Here is an 18583-nt window from a genome sequence, read left to right as displayed (position 1 = left end):
ATATATAGATATATCAAAATCGATAATTTGAAAATATCTGTTCAAAAATTTCTTAAATTATTGTTAAAGTACACACATACAAAGCACATGCAACTGTTCAAACTCGGATCATCTAGAAAAAATAATATTCCTTTTTACTTTTGTGGACACTCAATAAGTTATACACATACGTATTAACAATTTTACTATTCGTAGGGAATGGGTTTCCAAGTGGTTAGAATAGGTAATTGGCATTTGACAATTTTACTGGTCTACTACTTGGATAATTTCTCTCCCTAATTGGAACACATAATTTATGGTTCTATTCTTTCTTCCTCGGATTTTATTTTTTTTTGTCGAAGAGAACAAAACGAGCGGGTTCCATTTCTTTATTTCGGGAGTATGAGATTTAGAAGACTATTAATCTTATAGACAACGTCTATATGAGGATTATACCAATTTGAACAAAATTACAATGATTTCAGCGCATAATAAATTATTTTATTTTTTCATTTTTTCATTATTACTGGTTAGCCAATGATAACAATATTTTTTACAACAGGATTTAGTAACAGTATCCACCTCACATCCAAGTAATATAGTTAAAAATATATATTACTGTATCTTGAGAACATGACAAATTGCTAAATGTCTAATGAGTATAACAACTTGAAAAGTAGAAGAACCTGTTTTCATACCTTGGTTGTGCCATTGAAGAGTAAATCAAATAGTTTATCGACAATAAGCTGCCACTGAATTTAGAACAAAAGTAAAGGTAAATCCCAGATAGAGAGAGAGGTGATTTAGCCTGCCATTTTCCATGGACCCGTATTATCGGTTCCAGGAAATTTCGTCATATACAGGGGGATCTTTTTGTTTGTCACTCCTTTGAAAGCTTCCCTTTTGGCACATTCTTCTCATTATTCTCGATAATACGGGTTTTATTCTTAATATACAAGTTCAAATCCGTTGTTTAAAAGCTTGAAACACCAGATTTTATCATGAATCCTGGTTTATACTTTTCCATTGGCAGAGAAGCTAGAGGTTTTATTATAACATTTGTTTAATGCAGATTTAGAAATTGTTTGATCTTCTTCATTCATGTTTACCATTCTGAATCTTCTACTAGATGTCCAGCAGCCATTACATGGTCGATCCCAAAGTTATGATTGGAGTTTTAATTTCTCATGCCAACGTTATTTTTCTCGCCCTTAATCTCTTTGTTCTGTCAAGTATGCTTTCTGGTAATCTGATCTCCATTTGGCCATTCACAGTTGAAGAGGTTTTACCGGGATTGAACACGGTTTTTAGCGTTATTATTCCGGATTCGAGCAAGGTACGTACTTAATATGTTCAGACTTTAGTTGTCACCTGAATCTTTAACAAATGTAATGCACGGTAAATATAAGAAAAAGTCCTACAATAAGTATGCAGGGTGCTTTATTCTTACAGTAATGGTGATTGCACCTAACGGTAAAAGGACACTCGACCAATTCAGTGCCGGTTTTAGCTTGGATTGTGCCTTACTTGTTGATTCCTTGACCCTGTGAGCATTTAGTATAAATCTAGAGAAGAGAACAGAATTGTTTCTGTTACGTAGCATCTATGGACAATGCAGGAGTGATGATTTCGACAGCTTAAAATCATTGGTTTACCATCCGCTGAACCCCCCGACGAGGACCGGAATCGCAGCCGAGTTGAAGCATAGGATGACGGAGGAAGCAACGACGCTTACACTCGGAACGCAGCATGCGCTGTTTCCTTTTACATTGGAGAAGGCTCGTATGAATACCGATGGCAAAGTCAGCGGCGTTCTTCGGCTGGAAATTTGGCAAAAGCTGTATGTCTCCGTTTCCGGGGAGCTGGATTTAAGGGACCGTAATATTATTCCAAGAATTGGATTGTCAATGGCTGTCAAGCACTAGAATGTACAATCCATTATACTCTGTTGATTTTGTTGCCAAAAGAAAACATAGTATTTACTAAGAAATGAGTGGGAATATGCATACAGATTCTTTGTATTATTGATAAATAATGTGAAAGAAAAATCAAAGTTGGTGGATGTTTTTCCGATGAGGGATTTCGTCTGAAGTAAAGTTATATTGAGCATGCAGATGCTAATGTGTTGCAGTTAAAAAGAGTGTTCATTTGGAGAAGAGACAAGATTTGGAGTAAGAGGAAGTCATCAACCGAATGACTAAAACCAGGCAATTGGTGTATTGTGTTTATATTTTATTCGGGTTATATCAATTTTTTTAATCATATTTGAGATATTTTTTAACATATATATCATGTTCGTATTCTTTTATGTTCATCGATGACAACCATAACTGCAAGAGAAAAAGGCTTCACGAAGTAAACATGCAAAATAATGGGATGGAAAAAAGGTATAAATAGAGATGTGGAGTATCAATCTCCATACCTCTCACACACTAAGCGAGTGCTCTACTATCTGAGCTACATCCCGGTATTCTCAATTTTATCTAAACAATTTATACATAAGTTTCAAGATAATGATACGAGGTGAACTTTCTGAAAGCCAAAACGGTGTCCTGATCAGAACTCGGGCTGTAACTTATTGTGTTCAATTTTCCACGTTCCTGGCTTACACTCGTTATGTCTACGTTGACAAGTAAACAGGGTACTTCATTTTTCTGTTAAAAAGTCTAAGTTGGAGCTTGTTAAAGTCCAAATTGGCAGCTGCAAAATTGAGTAAATTCGGTGATTTCGGTGGATTTGGAGGCCACTTTCGGTGGCAACAAAAAATTGTCAATTTCAGCTGCAGCTTTTGATAATTTGGTAATGGTTAAATCATACATTTAGTCATTGTATTTTAGGGTATTTACAAGATTAGTCTTTAAACTTCAACTATAAATACTCTAACCCATTTAGCTTCAAAATCATCCCAAAATCATTTCTTCCTCTCAATACTAAAGAGTTTAGAGAGTTCTCTTGTGAGTTGTGAGTGTTTTGTAAACACCTGTAAAGTTTCTCTCTTTAGTAAAAGACCTGCAGCAGTCCGGAGATGTAGGCAACATTGGTTGAACTCCGTTATCAATTTCGGGTATTATTTTTCCGCTTTTATTTCGCATTCTCACTAATCTGATTATAGGGAAATTACTTGTTATTCGTTTATTTCCCAACAACTGGTATCTAGAGCTTTTGGCTGTGAATTTTGTCGATTTTCTACGAGGTTACTATTCATGTGAATAGTGAATTTTGTGAATAGTGAATTTTGTCGGCGATACGAGTTTGTCGACGGAGGTGTTCTAATACACGGTGATTCGTAGGAATTGTCAGAAACTATCCAAAAGAAGCCAGATTTGAGTGAGAGCGATGGCTTTGAGAAACGAAGTTGATGAGCTCAAGAGGGAGCTGCTCATATGCAAGGGAGCAATGAGTGAATGAGATGCGCTCAAGACCTTCTTGGAATGACTTAGACCAGGGGCGATGCTCGGGGGAGAGCAAAGAAATGCCCAGAGACTTTCGAAGGCCATAGTTGTAGCCGAAAAGTTGACTAAGCTTACAGGAGTCAAGCTAAGTAGCAATGTGTCGTCCAGGCCCATGCCCAGAGATAGTGGCAACATCGGTGGAGACCGGGAAAATGTGCAGCAAGGAGATGGTAGAGAAAGCTCTTCGAATAGCCAAGATGAGCCATCGACTGTTCGTAGCCAAAGAATGCCATCGGGAAAGAATGGAAAGGATAAGTCTGGGGCGAAGAAGAAGGTGAGCAAGGAAAAGCTTAAGTGTTACTTCTGTGATGGTCCTCATTTGATTAGAGGATGTCCCAAGAAGCGTCGCCTTAAAACCATCATGAAGAGGATGGGAGAATGAGAAGTAGCAGGAATTGGTGTGGTTGCAAGTGTTAAAGCTACCAAGCCAGGGAAAATACTTGGTCTGATTGATAGGATCAATGCGGCCAAGCAAGGATCAAGATGATGCAAGGCTGTTGGTGTTGAGACAGCCGAACCCAGAAGAAAGCCCGATGTGATTACGAATGTCCAAGCAATCAACTCAGGAGAAAAAATTGGTGAGACTACATGTTCCAAAGTAGCCGAATCAAGGGCAAGAGTGGTGCGACTACAAGTTCTCAAGTAGTCAACCCAGGATCGAAACGTGACGAGACTACGGGTGTCAAAGCAGTCGAGCACAAGAAGGGACCCAGTGCGATAGCAAGAGATAAATCCATCAAGTCGAGGGTGCAGAGTGAGTAAGTCCGCTCACAGTATGTCAGGATGGAGGCGTGGTCTAAGTTGAGGCGTCTCAGGCATAAAGGGACACTTAAGGAGTGTGTGATCCAATTCAGAAGACTTATGCTCAAAGTCCCCAAGTTTGACAGAAGAATATGGGTTCTTCACCTTCATGTTTGGATTAAAGTTGTGGGCAAAGAAAGTGTGGGAGTGAAGGGAAGTCAAGGAGTTGTGCAAAACCTTGACAACCGCTGAGTCCATCAAAGAATTTGGAGTCAAGACGAACAAGGCTTCCAAAGTAAAGCCGAAAACTGAGGGTAGCGGCAAGAGATTCCATGATAAAGGCAAGTCGAAGGATGAGGAATGTTGTTCCTCGAGTGGAAGAGAAAGTCCACTCAATGATGAATCAGATGATGGATCTGGGGAAGATGTGTGCAGGCTTGGCACAAGTTCAAGTGTCAAAGATGCTAAGCCGAGAGTAAGAGTCAAGCAAACGAGAGGGCGCAGACTTAAGATGCCAGAAGTGTTGTAAAATTACCCGAGGGGAGCCGAGTCATCCAAGATGATGGATGAGCCCAAGATCGAGTTGTCTAGAGAAGAGGACGAACCCATGATCGAAGAGACGTTGAGAGTTGGCTCAATAAGGATCATTTCTGCCAAGGCGAGTAGAAGCCAAGTGCAAGAAGAGTTGTTTGTGTCCATGGAGTTTACCGAGCATGTTTGTTATGAGAACATGGCTTCAGAGGCCATCTTAAGAGAAGGGTCGAAACAGGGGCTTGCTTAGGATGTTCAAGTGAGGAACAATCCTTCAAAGACTAGTGGAAAAGAGTCGAAGGGAGCTAAGACGTTGAGGGACAAAGAAACCACGGAGAAACTGCCCAATAGCAAGTGGGTTTACAGGGCGGTGACTACAGACAAACTGAAGCTGTGTCAGCTTCAGTTGGCATGCTACAGTAACAAGAGCAGAAATGATGTTGCATTAATCAAGGTATGAAGTCAGATTAAAATCAGTCTTCAAGTGAGAGATTGTTAAAAAGTCTAAATTGGAGCTTGTTAAAGTCCAAATTGGCAGCAGCAAAATTGAGCAATTTCGGTGGTAGCAAAAAATTGTCAATTTAAGCTGCAGCTTTTGACAATTTGGTAATGGTTAAATCTTACATTTAGTCATTATATTTTAGGGTATTTACAAGATTAGTCCTTAAGCTTCAACTATAAATACCCTAACCCATTTAGCTTCAAAATCATCCCAAAATCATTTCTTCCTCTCAATACTAAAGAGTTTAGAGAGTTCTCTTGTGAGTTGTGAGTATTTTATAAACATCTATAAATTTTCCCTCTTTAGTAAAAGATCTGCAGCAGTCCGGAGACGTAGGCAACATTGGCTGAACTCCGTTATCAATTATATCATGTTCGTGTTATTTTATGTTCATTGATGACAACCATAACTACAAGAGAAAAAGGCTTCATGAAGTAAACAGGGAAAATAATGGGATGGAAAAAAGGTATAAATAGAGATGCGGAGTATCAATCTCCATACCTCTCACATACTAAGCGAGTGCTCTACTATCTGAGCTATATCCCGGTATTCTCAATTTTATCTAAACAATTTATACATAAGTTTCAAGATAATGATACGAGGTGAACTTTCTGAAAGCCAAAACGGTGTCCTGATCGAAACTCGGGCTGTAACTTATTGTGTTCAATTTTCCACGTTCCTGACTTACACTCATTATGTCTACGTTGACAAGTAAACAGGGTATTTCATTTTTCTGTTAAAAAGTCTAATTTGGGGCTTGTTAAAGTCCAAATTGGTAGCTGCAAAATTGAGCAAATTCGGTGATTTCGGTGGATTTGGAGGCCACTTTCGGTGGCAACAAAAAATTGTCAATTTCAGCTGCAGCTTTAGACAATTTGGTAATGGTTAAATCATACATTTAGTCATTGTATTTTAGGGTATTTATAAGAATAGTCCTTAAACTTCAACTATAAATACCCTAACCCATTTAGCTTCAAAAAGTTCCCAAAATCATTTCTTCCTCTCAATACTAAAGAGTTTAGAGAGTTCTCTGGTGAGTTGTGAGTGTTTTGTAAACACCTGTAAATTTTCTCTCTTTAGTAAAAGATCTGCAATAGTCCGGAGACGTAGGCAACATTGGTTGAACTCCGTTATCAATTTCGGGTATTATTTTTCGCTTTTATTTTGCATTCTCACTAATCTGGTTATAGGGAAATTACTCGTTATTCGTTTATTTCCCAATAACTGGTATCTAGAGCTTTTGGCTGTGAATTTTGTCAGTTTTTCTACGGGTTTGCCATTCATGTGAATAGTGAATTTTGTGAATAGTAAAATTTTGTCGGCGAGACGAGTTTGTCGACGGAGGTGTTCTAATACTCGGTGGTTCGTGGGAATTGTCAGAAACGATCCAAAAGAAACCAGATTCGAGTGGGAGTGATGGCTTTGAGAAATGAAGTTGATGAGCTCAAGAGGGAGCTGCTCATATGCAAGGGTGCAATGAGTGAATGGGATGCGCTCAAGACCTTCTTGGAATGACTTAGACTAGGGGCGATGCTCGGGGGAGAGCAAATAAATGCCCAGAGACTTTTGGAGGCCATAGATGTAGCCGAAAAGTTGACTGAGCTTACAGGAGTCAAGCCAAATAGCAATGTGTTGTCCAGGCCCATGCCCAGAGATAGTGGCAACAGTGGTGGAGACCGGGAAAAGGTGCAGCAGGGAGATGGTAGAGAAAGCTCTTCGAATGGCCAAGGTGAGCCATTGACTGTTCGTAGCCAAGGAATGCCATCGGGAAAGAATGGCAAGGCTAAGTCTGGGCGAAGAAGAAGGCGAGCAAGGAAAAGCTTAAGTGTTACTTTTGTGATGGTCCTCATTTGATTAGAGGATGTCCCAAGAAGCGTTGCCTTATAACCATCATGAAGAGGATGGGAGAATGAGAAGTAGCAGGAATTGGTGTGGTTGTAAGTGTTAAAGCTACCAATCCAGGGAAAAAACTTGGTTCGATTGATAGGATCAATGCGGCCAAGCAAGGATTGAGACGATTCAAGGCTGTTGGTGTTGAGACAGCCGAACCCAGAAGAAAGCCCGATGTGATTGTGAGTGTCCAAGCAATCAACTCAGGAGAAAGACTTGGTGAGATTATATGTTCCAAAGTATCCGAATCAAGGAGCAAGAGCGGTGCGACTACAAGTTCTCAAGTAGTCAACCTAGGATCGAAACATGACGAGACTGTGGGTGTTAAAGCAGTCGAGCACAAGAAGGGACCCGGTGCGATAGCAAGAGATAAAGCCATCAAGTCGAGGGTGCAGAGTGAGCAGAGGGGAAGTCGAGTCATCCAAGGTGATGGATGAGCCGAAGATCGAGTTGTCCAAAGAAGAGACGAACTCAGGATCGAAGAGGCGTTGAGAGTTGGCTCAATAAGGTTTATTTCTGCCAAGGCGAGTAGAAGCTAAGTGCAAGAAGAGTTGTTTGTGTCCAAGGAGTTTGCCGAGTATGTTCGTGTAGAGAACATGGCTTCAAAGACCATCTTAAGAGAAGGGTCGAAGCAGGGGGTTGCCGAGGATGTTCAAGTGAGGAACAATCCTTCAAAGACTAGTGGACAAGAGTCGAAGGGAGCCAAGATGTTGAGGGACAAGGTAACCACGGAGAAACTGCCCAATAACAAGTGGGTTTACAGGGAGGTGACTACAGACAAACTGAAGTTGTGTTCAGCTTCAGTTGGCATGCTACAGTAAAAATAGCAGAAATGATGTTGCATTGATCAAGGTGTGAAGACAGATTAAAATCAATCTTCAAGTGGGAGATTGTTAAAAAGTCTAAATTGGAGCTTGTTAAAGTCCAAATTGGCAGCTGCAAAATCGGTGATTTCGGTGGATTTGGAGGCCACTTTCGGTGGCATCAAAAAATTGTCAATTTAAGCTGCAACTTTTGACAATTTGGTAATGGTTAAATCTTACATTTAGTCATTGTATTTTAGGGTATTTATAAGATTAGTCTTTAAGCTTCAACTATAAATACCCTAACTCATTTAGTTTCAAAATCATCCCAAAATTATTTCTTCATCTCAATACTAAAGAGTTTAAAGAGTTCTCTTGTGAGTTGTGAGTGTTTTGTAAATACCTGTAAATTTTCTCTCTTTAGTAAACGATCTGCAGCTGTCCAGAGAAATAGGCAACATTGGTTGAACTCCGTTATCAATTATATCATGTTCGTGTTCTTTTATGTTCATCGATGACAACCATAACTGCAAGAGAAAAAGGCTTCATGAAGTAAACAGACAAAATAATAGGATGGAAAAAAGGTATAAATAGAGATGCGGAGTATCAATCTCCATACCTCTCACATACTAAACGAGTGCTCTACTATCTGAGCTACATCCCGGTATTCTCAATTTTATCTAAACAATTTATACATAAGTTTCAAGACGGTGTCCTGATCGGAACTCGGGCTGTAACTTATTGTGTTCAATTTTCCACGTTCCTGGCTTACACTCGTTATGTCTACGTTGCCAAGTAAACTGTGTACTTCATTTTTCAACTCTTTGGATAGTTCTTTTTCTCTTCTTTATTCACCTTGCAAGTTGCCAATGTGTTGTTTTTGTGTGTGTCAGACAAGTGCAAATGTTGATGTTTGAATTAATTACGAACTATTTAATTCCCTAGAAAGCAAGGAAAAACGACTTGTCATTTACCAGGGAAGTACATTGAAATTCCTGGACCACAACCAAATTTATTACTCTTATTTGACTGGAACAATCCATACATTCATGCCAATATTTTCCTTCTAAACTTTTAGACATTTTTAAAAGATTGTATCACGTATCTATGATTGTGTCTATTAGAAACAAGTATAGTAGGGCGAATGCTTTGTTTATTGGATGATGTTGCTCGTGTATTAAGCAAGATATGTGTGATAATTAGTTTATTAGCTCATTGATTTGTGCGTGACTTCCATGTCCGTCTAATGGCATTAATCACTCGCACGATATGGATTGTACATCTGATGGATTCAGTTGACTACAACTAGTAGGCCTCTAGAAATTTTCAGAGTTCTAATATTCGATCAATCGACCGAGCTTCATGTTCTGTACTTGTAACGGTTTGCCCAGAAGAGGTAATGGAAGAAATTTAGGCCGCTGAGTACGCACATCAACCAGTAGAACCTCTGTAGGTAGTAGTGATTCAAGTTGCTACCTGCAAGCCACGGCGTGTGTCGAAAGATGCTGGTAACATTGTTGACTATTGATATCAGGACTGAACTGAAATAGTATCCCATGGAAAGTGAAGCCCAAGAAAGGGAAGTGGCCAATGATCTCATGCTTGTCGGGGCCTCGGTGAAGAAGAATTCCATCATTCCAGCTAAGGTGAAGAGATCAGCTGATCCGAGGAACAGGTATTGGATAGCTATCCAGAGGAACGTGATCGGTAGTGGCTCAGCAGAATCGAGTAGTCCCGACTCGACTGCTACTTTTTTTCTCTTTATTTCCGCTATAGCTGCTATTGCCATTGCAACAATAGATAGAATCAGCCCTGTTCCTATTCTCTGGAGATGAGTGATTCCCATTTCAGTCTTGGTCACTTTCCTGGCGAATGGAACGATGACATGGTTATACGTCGGTGCAATGATCATCACGAAGATGATGGGGAACACGGGTAGAGAAGCTGGTGGAACTTTTAAGGAACCGATCTTGGTGTTCATGGTGGCTGCTTGTTGGATAGAAAACGTAGAGAGCTGAGCAAGGCAGCAGTTGAGCATTATAGTGCACATAAAAACTGGGATTATCCTCAGCACTACCTTCATCTCTTCTACTTCCTTTACCGTACATTGTAACATCGGGCTAACCGGTTTTGCTGTGATTGCTTTATTTAGGAACTTGAGGTCTTCTGTAAGAGTCTGACTTGGAACCTTCACCTGGTTATCGCTCTCTTCTTTACTGGTTTCGGTACTATCGGGCGATGGACCTTTAGTTGTCTCCATGCCAATGACTGCATTACTCGGATTCTTAGAATTGCAATTGTTGTAAACAGCTGCAAATAAAACCTGTAGGACATACCAATCGGTCAAGTTCTAGCTTTGCAACTTGCAGTGTTTTCGTAGACTTAATTATTCGTTCAAGTTCTACCTTAAACATTGTGGTAATGGGGCTTCCTGCAGGAATCTTTGTTCTGTATATGGGAGAGCCAAGAAGGAAAACCGGGATCGAAGTCAGTATCGCCACAGTAGCAACACCGAAGCCCCATTTCCATCCTTTGTTGTCTTCAATCCATACCACGAATGTCACCGCAATTAATCCTCCACAAGAAAGGCAGAAAACGAAGTAATTGAAGAACGACGACCTCTGCTTTCTCCCTTGCGGCGTGGTATCATCGAATTGCTCAGCTCCATGAGGGGGGAGTGAACCTTTTATTCCACCAACTCCTAGTGCCACCAGATAAAGGCCGATAAACAACATGGTTTCTTTTTGTCCGTCGGCTTTCTCACACGGAATTTCAGTGCTTGCTAAAGCACAAACCGGTGGTTTCAACGACGGTATGCGAGCTTGCACTGTGAGTATCAACAGGCCCTGTTGAAGTCAAGTAAACAAAATCAGAGAAAAAGGAAAACACAAAAAGTCCCTACCATCAGCATTCAATTGAAATGGACTCGTTAGATTGGGAATTCTTCTCTTCCACCAATCAGATTTATCTGGGAAAGGCAGATTCATTTGTGGGACCGAGCCTGCACAATGCTAGTACAGGCCAAATTAACACTTTCAATCTTTTTCCCCCCTTCCCCACCACATTTTTTCATGTGTCATTATTGGTTAGGTTTGCTATGTCTTGGTGAGCCAATTGATAATGTGTTCATTGCAGGTAGGGCATCATGAGGTTGGCCTAGAGACACTGCAGTATTGTTCACACATGCTTCTAGATGAATGCAGCATTCAATGCTTCTAGATGAATGCAGCATTCAATGCTTCTAGATGAATGCAGCATTCAATGCTTCATCCTGCTTGAAATAATAACCACATGCCGATTTCCTCAACTGTGTTCTACACCATACCAAAAAAGGACCTGCAAACTATGTTACTTCGACTCGATTGTGAGTTTTTTTACGCTTTTACGTGTATTTGGAGGTTAAATACGAGTCGAAGCAACACAGTTTGTAACAGCTTTTTTTTTATTCTCATGTTTCAATCTTTACTGTTAAATTCTCACCACGAATTCAATTGCAGCACTGGTCAAATAGAGTCGATAGGAGGTGAAGAAAGCATCTGATAAAAAGCCACCAAGGAGAGCAAGGAGGAATGCTGTTCCCATGAAATTGGTAACAATGTTTGCAGAGCTTGATGGAGAATAGTGCATGAATTTGGAAAGGTACAGCACCAGGTTGCTCGCATTCGCCAGGAAAGCTAGATTCTCCAGTATCTCCACCACTATAACAAAGAGCACACAAGTCTTTTTTTTTATTTATTGAATTTACAATATCTAAACTGTTGGTTTATCAAAAACCAGGTTGTCTACTATGAACAAACGTAAAAGTAAAACATGCACAAGAGCGAGTGATTAAGCTATACACCGAGTACTGACCTAAGACAAAGGAGGCTGCAAGCATGCCACCGTGCCGGTCTCTCATGGCAGGTCTATTCCTCCAATTCACATACCCTTCCCATGTGTTCAGCTGTCGTCCTTCTTCCTGCAACGACGGACCAAGATCGGATTAGAAACAAGTGGTGCATCCCGGCGATAAAGTAAAAGAACGGAATCAAAACGTAAGATCACACACCATAGCAACTTTTATTAGTATATATTTAGTGTTTAAACTGAAGTGGGGGATCTCTCTGGTTGAGAATACTTTGATAAGGAATTTCTTGAATAAAAGGTAGTAGAGGGTCGAGTCATTTATATAGACAGAGAAAATGTGGTCCAAGTTTGAGAGAAAGGTCTAGACTCGATAACAAAGACTACTCATTCCTTCCTACATTTTCTGTGCTGTCAATTTGTATAACAAGGAAATAGATTGAAGAAGTGAAGAGAGAGAGAGGGATACTAGTTGAGGTGTGTTCTTATCTAAGATCACTTGGTTATAGTGAATCATAATGGAATATTTGAGGATGAAAATGGAAAGCATGATAGATTATGAATCAATACTTGTTTGCATACTTGTTATGATGATTGAAACGTGCCGTTATGTTTGTTTTTAAAAAAATTAACTACAATCAATCATACAGTAACATGTGACACCATATAATTAAGAGGTAATGGGAATCAAGTTCGTATTTGGTGGGTAAGCTTTTATTATCAGTATGGGGTGATTATAAAATAGTATATGTTTGAAAGACTCTCGGTAATTTGATAATAAAAGTTCAAACATTCCTACATACGTCATGCTCAAACTTGAGATCTTTAAAGGTAGCAAATATCCTTTAACCGACCATTAGTTGTAAGCCTTAAATAATGAATTCGTAAAGGAAAAAAAAAAGGCAAAAAGAGGTCGAGAACAATCAGATGAGAAACAATAAATTCCAGATCTCGGGTTCTAGTTTTGTAGTCTTAGCATTCTCATACACCCAAAAATACACAGCTCCTCAGTATATCTCAACACTCAATTCTACAAACAATATAGCTTTATATATGTGATTTGATGGATAACTCGAAACTTTAATTACCTCTCAGAAGTAGTAAAACTTTAAACAATCCATAACAACTTAAGAATTAGGTTCTTCTGTGAACCAAAATAGAAAATAAATAAGAAAAATTTATCTTTCAATTGTTCTCATTAACAGCTAGTCAACTAATATTTTCATCTAGAAAGGATCATTTTTTACTTAAAATGAAATGTTGAGTGTTAAATACTTCATAAAAAAACAAAGTGAATATTCAGTTAAATGTTAATTCTAACATTATACTTTTTTATTTCCATGTCATAAATATTTTAAAAATATTTTTAAACTTCTTATTTATCTAAAAACAAGAAGATTATTTGAATTTCTTATTTGTACAAGGAAAAATTTACAACGCTAGATGAGTACTGTTAAGCACCACTAACGATGAGTATTATTAATTTAATTTATAAAAATTTAAAATTCTAAAAGAATCAACGTATAATTATAAATTAGTTAAATTAAAATATTAATTACATTATTTTCCATAATCTTTTTTTGATAAACTATAACAGTGACCACCTAACTATTGCTTATTTTCATTTGACCATCATTTTTTAAATTTTGTTAATCAGGTCACTAAACTATTTTTTATAGAAAGCTGTCAGTTTTATTAAAAATAAAAAATATCCATAATTACAACAAAGATTTACAAGCATACCGTAAATGTAAACTAAATTTTAATTAGGACATTTTCCTGAACTAAATTTTAATTAGGACATTTTTCCTATAACCATTGACACAAAAATTAGCCACCTAGATCACACAAGGATCAAAAAAAGGAAAAGATTAAAAAATCTAACCAATGCTCAAATAAAATAAAGATACGAACAAATCTGAATGCATTGGCAAACAAACCACAAAAGGGGATGAAACTACTGAAGGCCACTAACAAAACGCAAATCATAGTTAAGCGGCGTGGGAAAACTATCCACGACCGCAAAATGTGTATCCAAATCAATCCAAGGGTCCAAAGCAGGAAGATCAACATGATAACAAATAAGAGTCATCTTGATAAGTCGTGACGATGTCAAATCCAACCCTGAGAAAAAAAAAAGATAAACGAAAAAAATGGAAAAAGATCGTAAACTACTAAAAAGCATATAAAAACGTGTCACAAATGCATAGAGATAAACGTGTCACAAATGCATAGAGATAAACGTGTCATAAAGGCATAGAACATGTCACGAAGTCATAATTATTCTTATAAAAAACTACAAAAAAACAAAGAAAAGTTAGAGAATAAAAGTTGAATAGATCAATAAAATTGACACAAGTTGTAAAGAAGAAAAAGAGGGAAAAGAGAGTAGGAGGAGGAAGAAAATGACTAGGTCATTAAACCATTTAAATGCATCAAATCAAACCACTTGTAGTTAACAATTAACGAAAGTACTGACGTGACAATTAATAAAATTTATATAATTACACATTTAGTCCTTATTACTTACACAACTTATCAAATTGGTCATATTTTGAAATTAATTCAATATATATTTTATCTTCCAATCATATAACTTCAAATCTTTTATATTGTAATATTAACAAATGATACACAGAGAATTATAATTTGATTCCTCATTAATAAATTATTTTTTGTATTACTTCAATTATTGTTAATGACATATGTAAGTGTAGTCTAGGTTCAGTATATTTGAAATTTAATTTTGTTTCTGTTAATTATTCCTTTTAGTGATACGTACACTCTAAAAACTATTTATGGATCTATCAATGATTTTTGTATTTGTTTTATTTGTCATTTTCGTATTCATGATCAACCTAAATTTCAAACTTACAATTATCAGGTTATTACCAAAGGGAATTAATTTGTGCAACTTTTCAAATCCGAATGTTCTTTCAGATTTTTCTTTTTTCATCTAAGAAAATACAATACATATACTGAAACAAAATATCTCATTAATGAAACAAGAATATCGATAAAATAATATTTATCTATATATACCTCTTGGGAAATAACAAATTGCTTGAATTATAAAAGTATAACACTGCATACATGAATTTGAAATATAAAAAGATGGACTAAGGGGAAAATACCCCAAACGGAAATCCAACAAACTATATGAGCGAGTATTAAATCTTGAAAATAGAAAAGGAAGAGAAATAAAAGAACACTGCACGATATACCAAATTCTGCATTAAAAAACTGGATGCTAACTCAACACATAATAACTTAATCAAACCCATTCAGCGTTCACAAGTATGATTACAGGCTTCATCCACATATCCAAATCAAAGAATTATTTTCATCATTTTTTTTCATTTGTGTGCTTGAAAGGCATCTCCACTGTCTAAGCCGAGGGCCCTTGTCTAAAACAATTAGCAAGCCAACGTTGTTTGGCAACAATCCATACAGGTACCTTTATAATTAAAGAAGATATATGAACAAAAATGGTTTTCAAACACCGGCATTAAGTTAAAAACATGCATATAAACTTCAATGTCAATATCCAACATAAAATACATCAAGTACTTGCTCTGTATCTCTATTGTTTCACGGCCAACTATGAGAGGCTATGGCCTTGACCGATGGATGTTAAAGACTACATTCTTTGTATTGAATTAATTTCAAAACATGACCCATTTGATAGATTGTATAAGTAATAAGGACTAAATGTGTAATTATATAAATTTTATTAACTGATACGTCAACATTTTCGTTAATTGTTAACGATAAGTGGCTTGATTGAATGTATTTAAATAGTTTAGTAGCATGATTGACAAAATGTCAAAAATTATGGTCAAAATGAAATGGAGCAACAGTTAGACGGTCACCGTTATAGTTTATCCAAAAAAGATTATGAAAAATTATATAATTAATATTTTATTTTAACTAATTTATCTTTAAATTTTTAACTAATTATAATTATACATTGAGTCATTTAGAATTTTAATTTTTTATAAATTAAATTAATGATATTTATTATTAGCGGTAATCAGCGGTGCTCGTTGAACGTGACATACTTATCATTTGTCTAATAAAAACAAAAAGAAACTTCTTATTTATGATTATTATTATTATGGGACTTGCTAGATGCCATCATTTACCAAAATGACTAATTTTCCGGTTGGATTCGAACTCGGTGTGTAAGTGATAGACTACAAAATATTCTCCAAATATTTTATATTTACTATTGTATATTTAGTTGCCTAAATTATAGCCTAATTCCTAAATTATAGCCTAATTGTTAGGATTGTATCTACTAATGACTGTGTATATATTGAACCCCTGTGGTAATGAGAATGGCACGGAATTACATTCTTTCATGGTATCAGCTACGGTTGATCTATTCTAGCTTCTGCAACCCTATTTTTTTTCTTCTTCTTCTTCTCTGTCTTCTGTTCTTCCGTCTGACATGGCTCCCATATTATCTTCCTCATCCTTTCACCCTGCTCTTGTTGTTTCTAACATCAAGACACATGTTCCCATCACTCTTGAGATGTAGAACGTCCAATATACAAATTGGGCGGAGTTGTTCAAGGTTCATTGTCGATGTCACAAGGTTCTTCATCATATTATCCCACCGAAATCTAAGGACGGGGAGGCCACAGAGCCGGCCACCCTTAGTCAGGAAGAACAAGAGTTGTGGGATACGTTGGATGCTGTTGTGGTTCAGTGGATTTATTTCACAATTTCGACTGATCTCTTGAATACCGTTATTGAAGCCGATGTTTCTGCCATGACTCTATGGAATCGTCTTCGTGATTTGTTTCAGGATAATGAGAACTCTCGTGCTATTTCCTTGGAACACGAGTTCAACAACACCTACTTGAAGGATTTCTCCTCAGTTTTTGCATATTGCCAGCACCTCAAAACATTTTTCGACCAACTCAAGAATGTGGGTGCTCCGGTTTCGAACAATCATCTTGTTCTTCGCATGGTGGGTGGTCTCACACCGGCTTACAAGGGAGTTGCTTCGGTTATTCGCCTCAAAAAGGTACGACCACCTTTTTATGAAGTTCGATCGATGCTGGCCTTAGAAGAAACCAGCATGAAGGAGGCGACAACTGATGATGCGATGATGGTGACTAATCATGACACTGATGAGATTTCTAATCATCCTCCTCCAAGTCGCGCATGTGGGAAACAGAACAAGCACCGCAACAACAACAAAAGCCGCAAACCTACTAGTAGTGGAGTTCAGACGCCGAGTGTTGGACGTGGTGGCAACCGTGGAGGTGGTCCGAACTTGGGCGGTGGTAAGTAGGGTCCAATGCAACCAACATGGGCTATACCTCCTTGGTGGACATGGATGCAACCACCTTGGGTCATGCCTCCTTATCCATATCCAACTCAACCTTGGGGTAGGCAAGTTGGACCACGACAGCCTGGTATTCTAGGAGCACGACCCCAGCAGCAGCAAGCCTATACTACAGCGTCCCAGTGGGCTCCGACGGATATTGAGTCCGCCATGCACACCATGTCTCTCTCTCAATCGGATCCAAATTGGTATATGGATACTGGGGTGACGTCTCATATGACATCAACACAAGGTAATCTCTCGTCTTATATTAATATGAGAAAAGATAATGGTGTTACTGTTGGTAGTGGTTAGTCAATTCCAATTCTTGGTTACGGTCATACCTTATTACCTTCCCCGAACCCACCTTTATCTCTCAAACATATCTTGCATACTCTGAATCTTATTAAAAATTTAGTGTCTGTTCGGAAATTTACAACTGATAATAATGTGTCAGTGGTGTTTGATCCTTGTGGGTTTTCCGCGCATGATTTACAGACGGGGAGACGTCTAATGAGATGTGATAGTACCAGCTCTCTCTACCTAATCACTCCCACCAGGCCGCGTCCAGCCTCTTCTCCTACTGTCTTGCTTGCTTCAACGCTTTGGCATGACCGTTTAGGTCAACCAGGTGACTCCATTTTATCTATTCTTCAGCAAAATAAATTGATTGCTTGTAATAGTCCATCTAAGTCTACTACTTGTCAATCTTGTGTACTGGGAAAACATATTCGGTTGCCTTTTGTTCTTTCAACTTCTCAAACTTTCATGTCTTTTGATATTATTCATAGTGATCTTTGGACCTCTCCGATTTTGAGTTCTTCGGGACATCGTTATTATGTGCTTTTTTTGGATGATTATTCGAAATTCTTGTGGACTTTTCCCATTGTTAATAAATCACAAGTATTCTCCATTTTTACTAAATTCCAAGCTCATATTTGTACCCAGTTTGAACAAGATATCAAAACCATACAATGTGATAATGGGGGAGAGTTTGATAATGCCTCTTTTCGGCAATTCTGTGAGTCCTATGGCATTTTTTTCGTTTCTCCTGCCCTTATACCTCCTCACAAAATGGGAAGGCCGAAAGAAAAATAAGATCCATTAATAATATCATGTGCACACTACTTATTCATGCCTCTTTTCCACACTCTTTTTGGCATCATGCGCTTCATATGGCAACCCATCTTTTGAATATTCTTCCCAGTACACTACTAGCTAATGTGTCTCCTCTACAAAGTTTATACCACTGGGTTCCCTCTTATTCTCACATTCGGGTTTTCGGGTTATTGTGTTATCCTCTTATTCCATCCACGACTATTCAAAAATTACAAGCTCGATCCATTCCCTATGTTTTCTTGGGTTATCCCGATAATCATCGAGGCTATAAGTGTTTTGATTTATCCAAAAATAAAATAATAACCTGTCGGCATGTACAATTTGATGAAACTATATTCCCTTTTACCAAAGTCCATCAACCTAGTACAGGTGATTATGATTTTTT

The 18583-nt window shown here is 37.8% G+C and overlaps 2 protein-coding genes and 1 pseudogene across 2 annotated transcripts; 2 read left to right on the top strand and 1 right to left on the bottom strand.

Annotated features, from left to right (window-relative positions):
* The first annotated feature begins 935 nt into the window (after window positions 1-935).
* On the top strand, window positions 936-1904 carry LOC120122254 (annotated as a pseudogene).
* Window positions 1905-9078: 7174 nt separating this feature from the next.
* LOC120122088 (protein NRT1/ PTR FAMILY 4.6-like) lies at window positions 9079-12056 on the bottom strand. The gene is made up of 5 exons (XM_039141330.1): window positions 11947-12056; window positions 11751-11856; window positions 11379-11596; window positions 10304-10744; window positions 9079-10221 (listed from the first exon to the last, which is right to left on the bottom strand). The coding sequence occupies exons 1-5, from the start codon at window positions 11947-11949 to the stop codon at window positions 9259-9261; spliced, it is 1731 nt and encodes a 576-aa protein (XP_038997261.1). The 5' UTR covers window positions 11950-12056; the 3' UTR covers window positions 9079-9258.
* A 4138-nt stretch (window positions 12057-16194) lies between these two features.
* Window positions 16195-17046, top strand: LOC120122253. Its single transcript, XM_039141430.1, has 2 exons — window positions 16195-16260; window positions 16342-17046. Exons 1-2 carry the CDS (start codon window positions 16195-16197, stop codon window positions 17044-17046), a joined length of 771 nt encoding a protein of 256 aa, XP_038997361.1.
* The last annotated feature ends 1537 nt before the right edge of the window (window positions 17047-18583 follow it).

The sequence above is a fragment of the Hibiscus syriacus genome, unplaced genomic scaffold, assembly GCF_006381635.1.
Source record: "Hibiscus syriacus cultivar Baekdansim isolate YM2019G1 unplaced genomic scaffold, ASM638163v2 tig00110384_pilon, whole genome shotgun sequence".
NCBI lineage: Eukaryota > Viridiplantae > Streptophyta > Magnoliopsida > Malvales > Malvaceae > Hibiscus > Hibiscus syriacus.
Note: the sequence above shows the minus strand (reverse complement) of the source record. Positions and strands in the feature narration are given on the sequence as shown.

Coding starts and splice junctions, on each gene's coding strand:
- LOC120122253 (XM_039141430.1), top strand. CDS start 16,195: ATGGCTCCCATATTATCTTCCTCATCCTTTCACCCTGCTCTTGTTGTT. Junction 16,261..16,341: donor TTTCTAACATCAAGACACAT/GTTCCCATCACT, acceptor CGATGTCACAAG/GTTCTTCATCATATTATCCC.
- LOC120122088 (XM_039141330.1), bottom strand. Junction 10,745..11,378: donor GTGCTGCAATTGAATTCGTG/GTGAGAATTTAA, acceptor TGACTTCAACAG/GGCCTGTTGATACTCACAGT. Junction 10,222..10,303: donor CCATTACCACAATGTTTAAG/GTAGAACTTGAA, acceptor TATGTCCTACAG/GTTTTATTTGCAGCTGTTTA.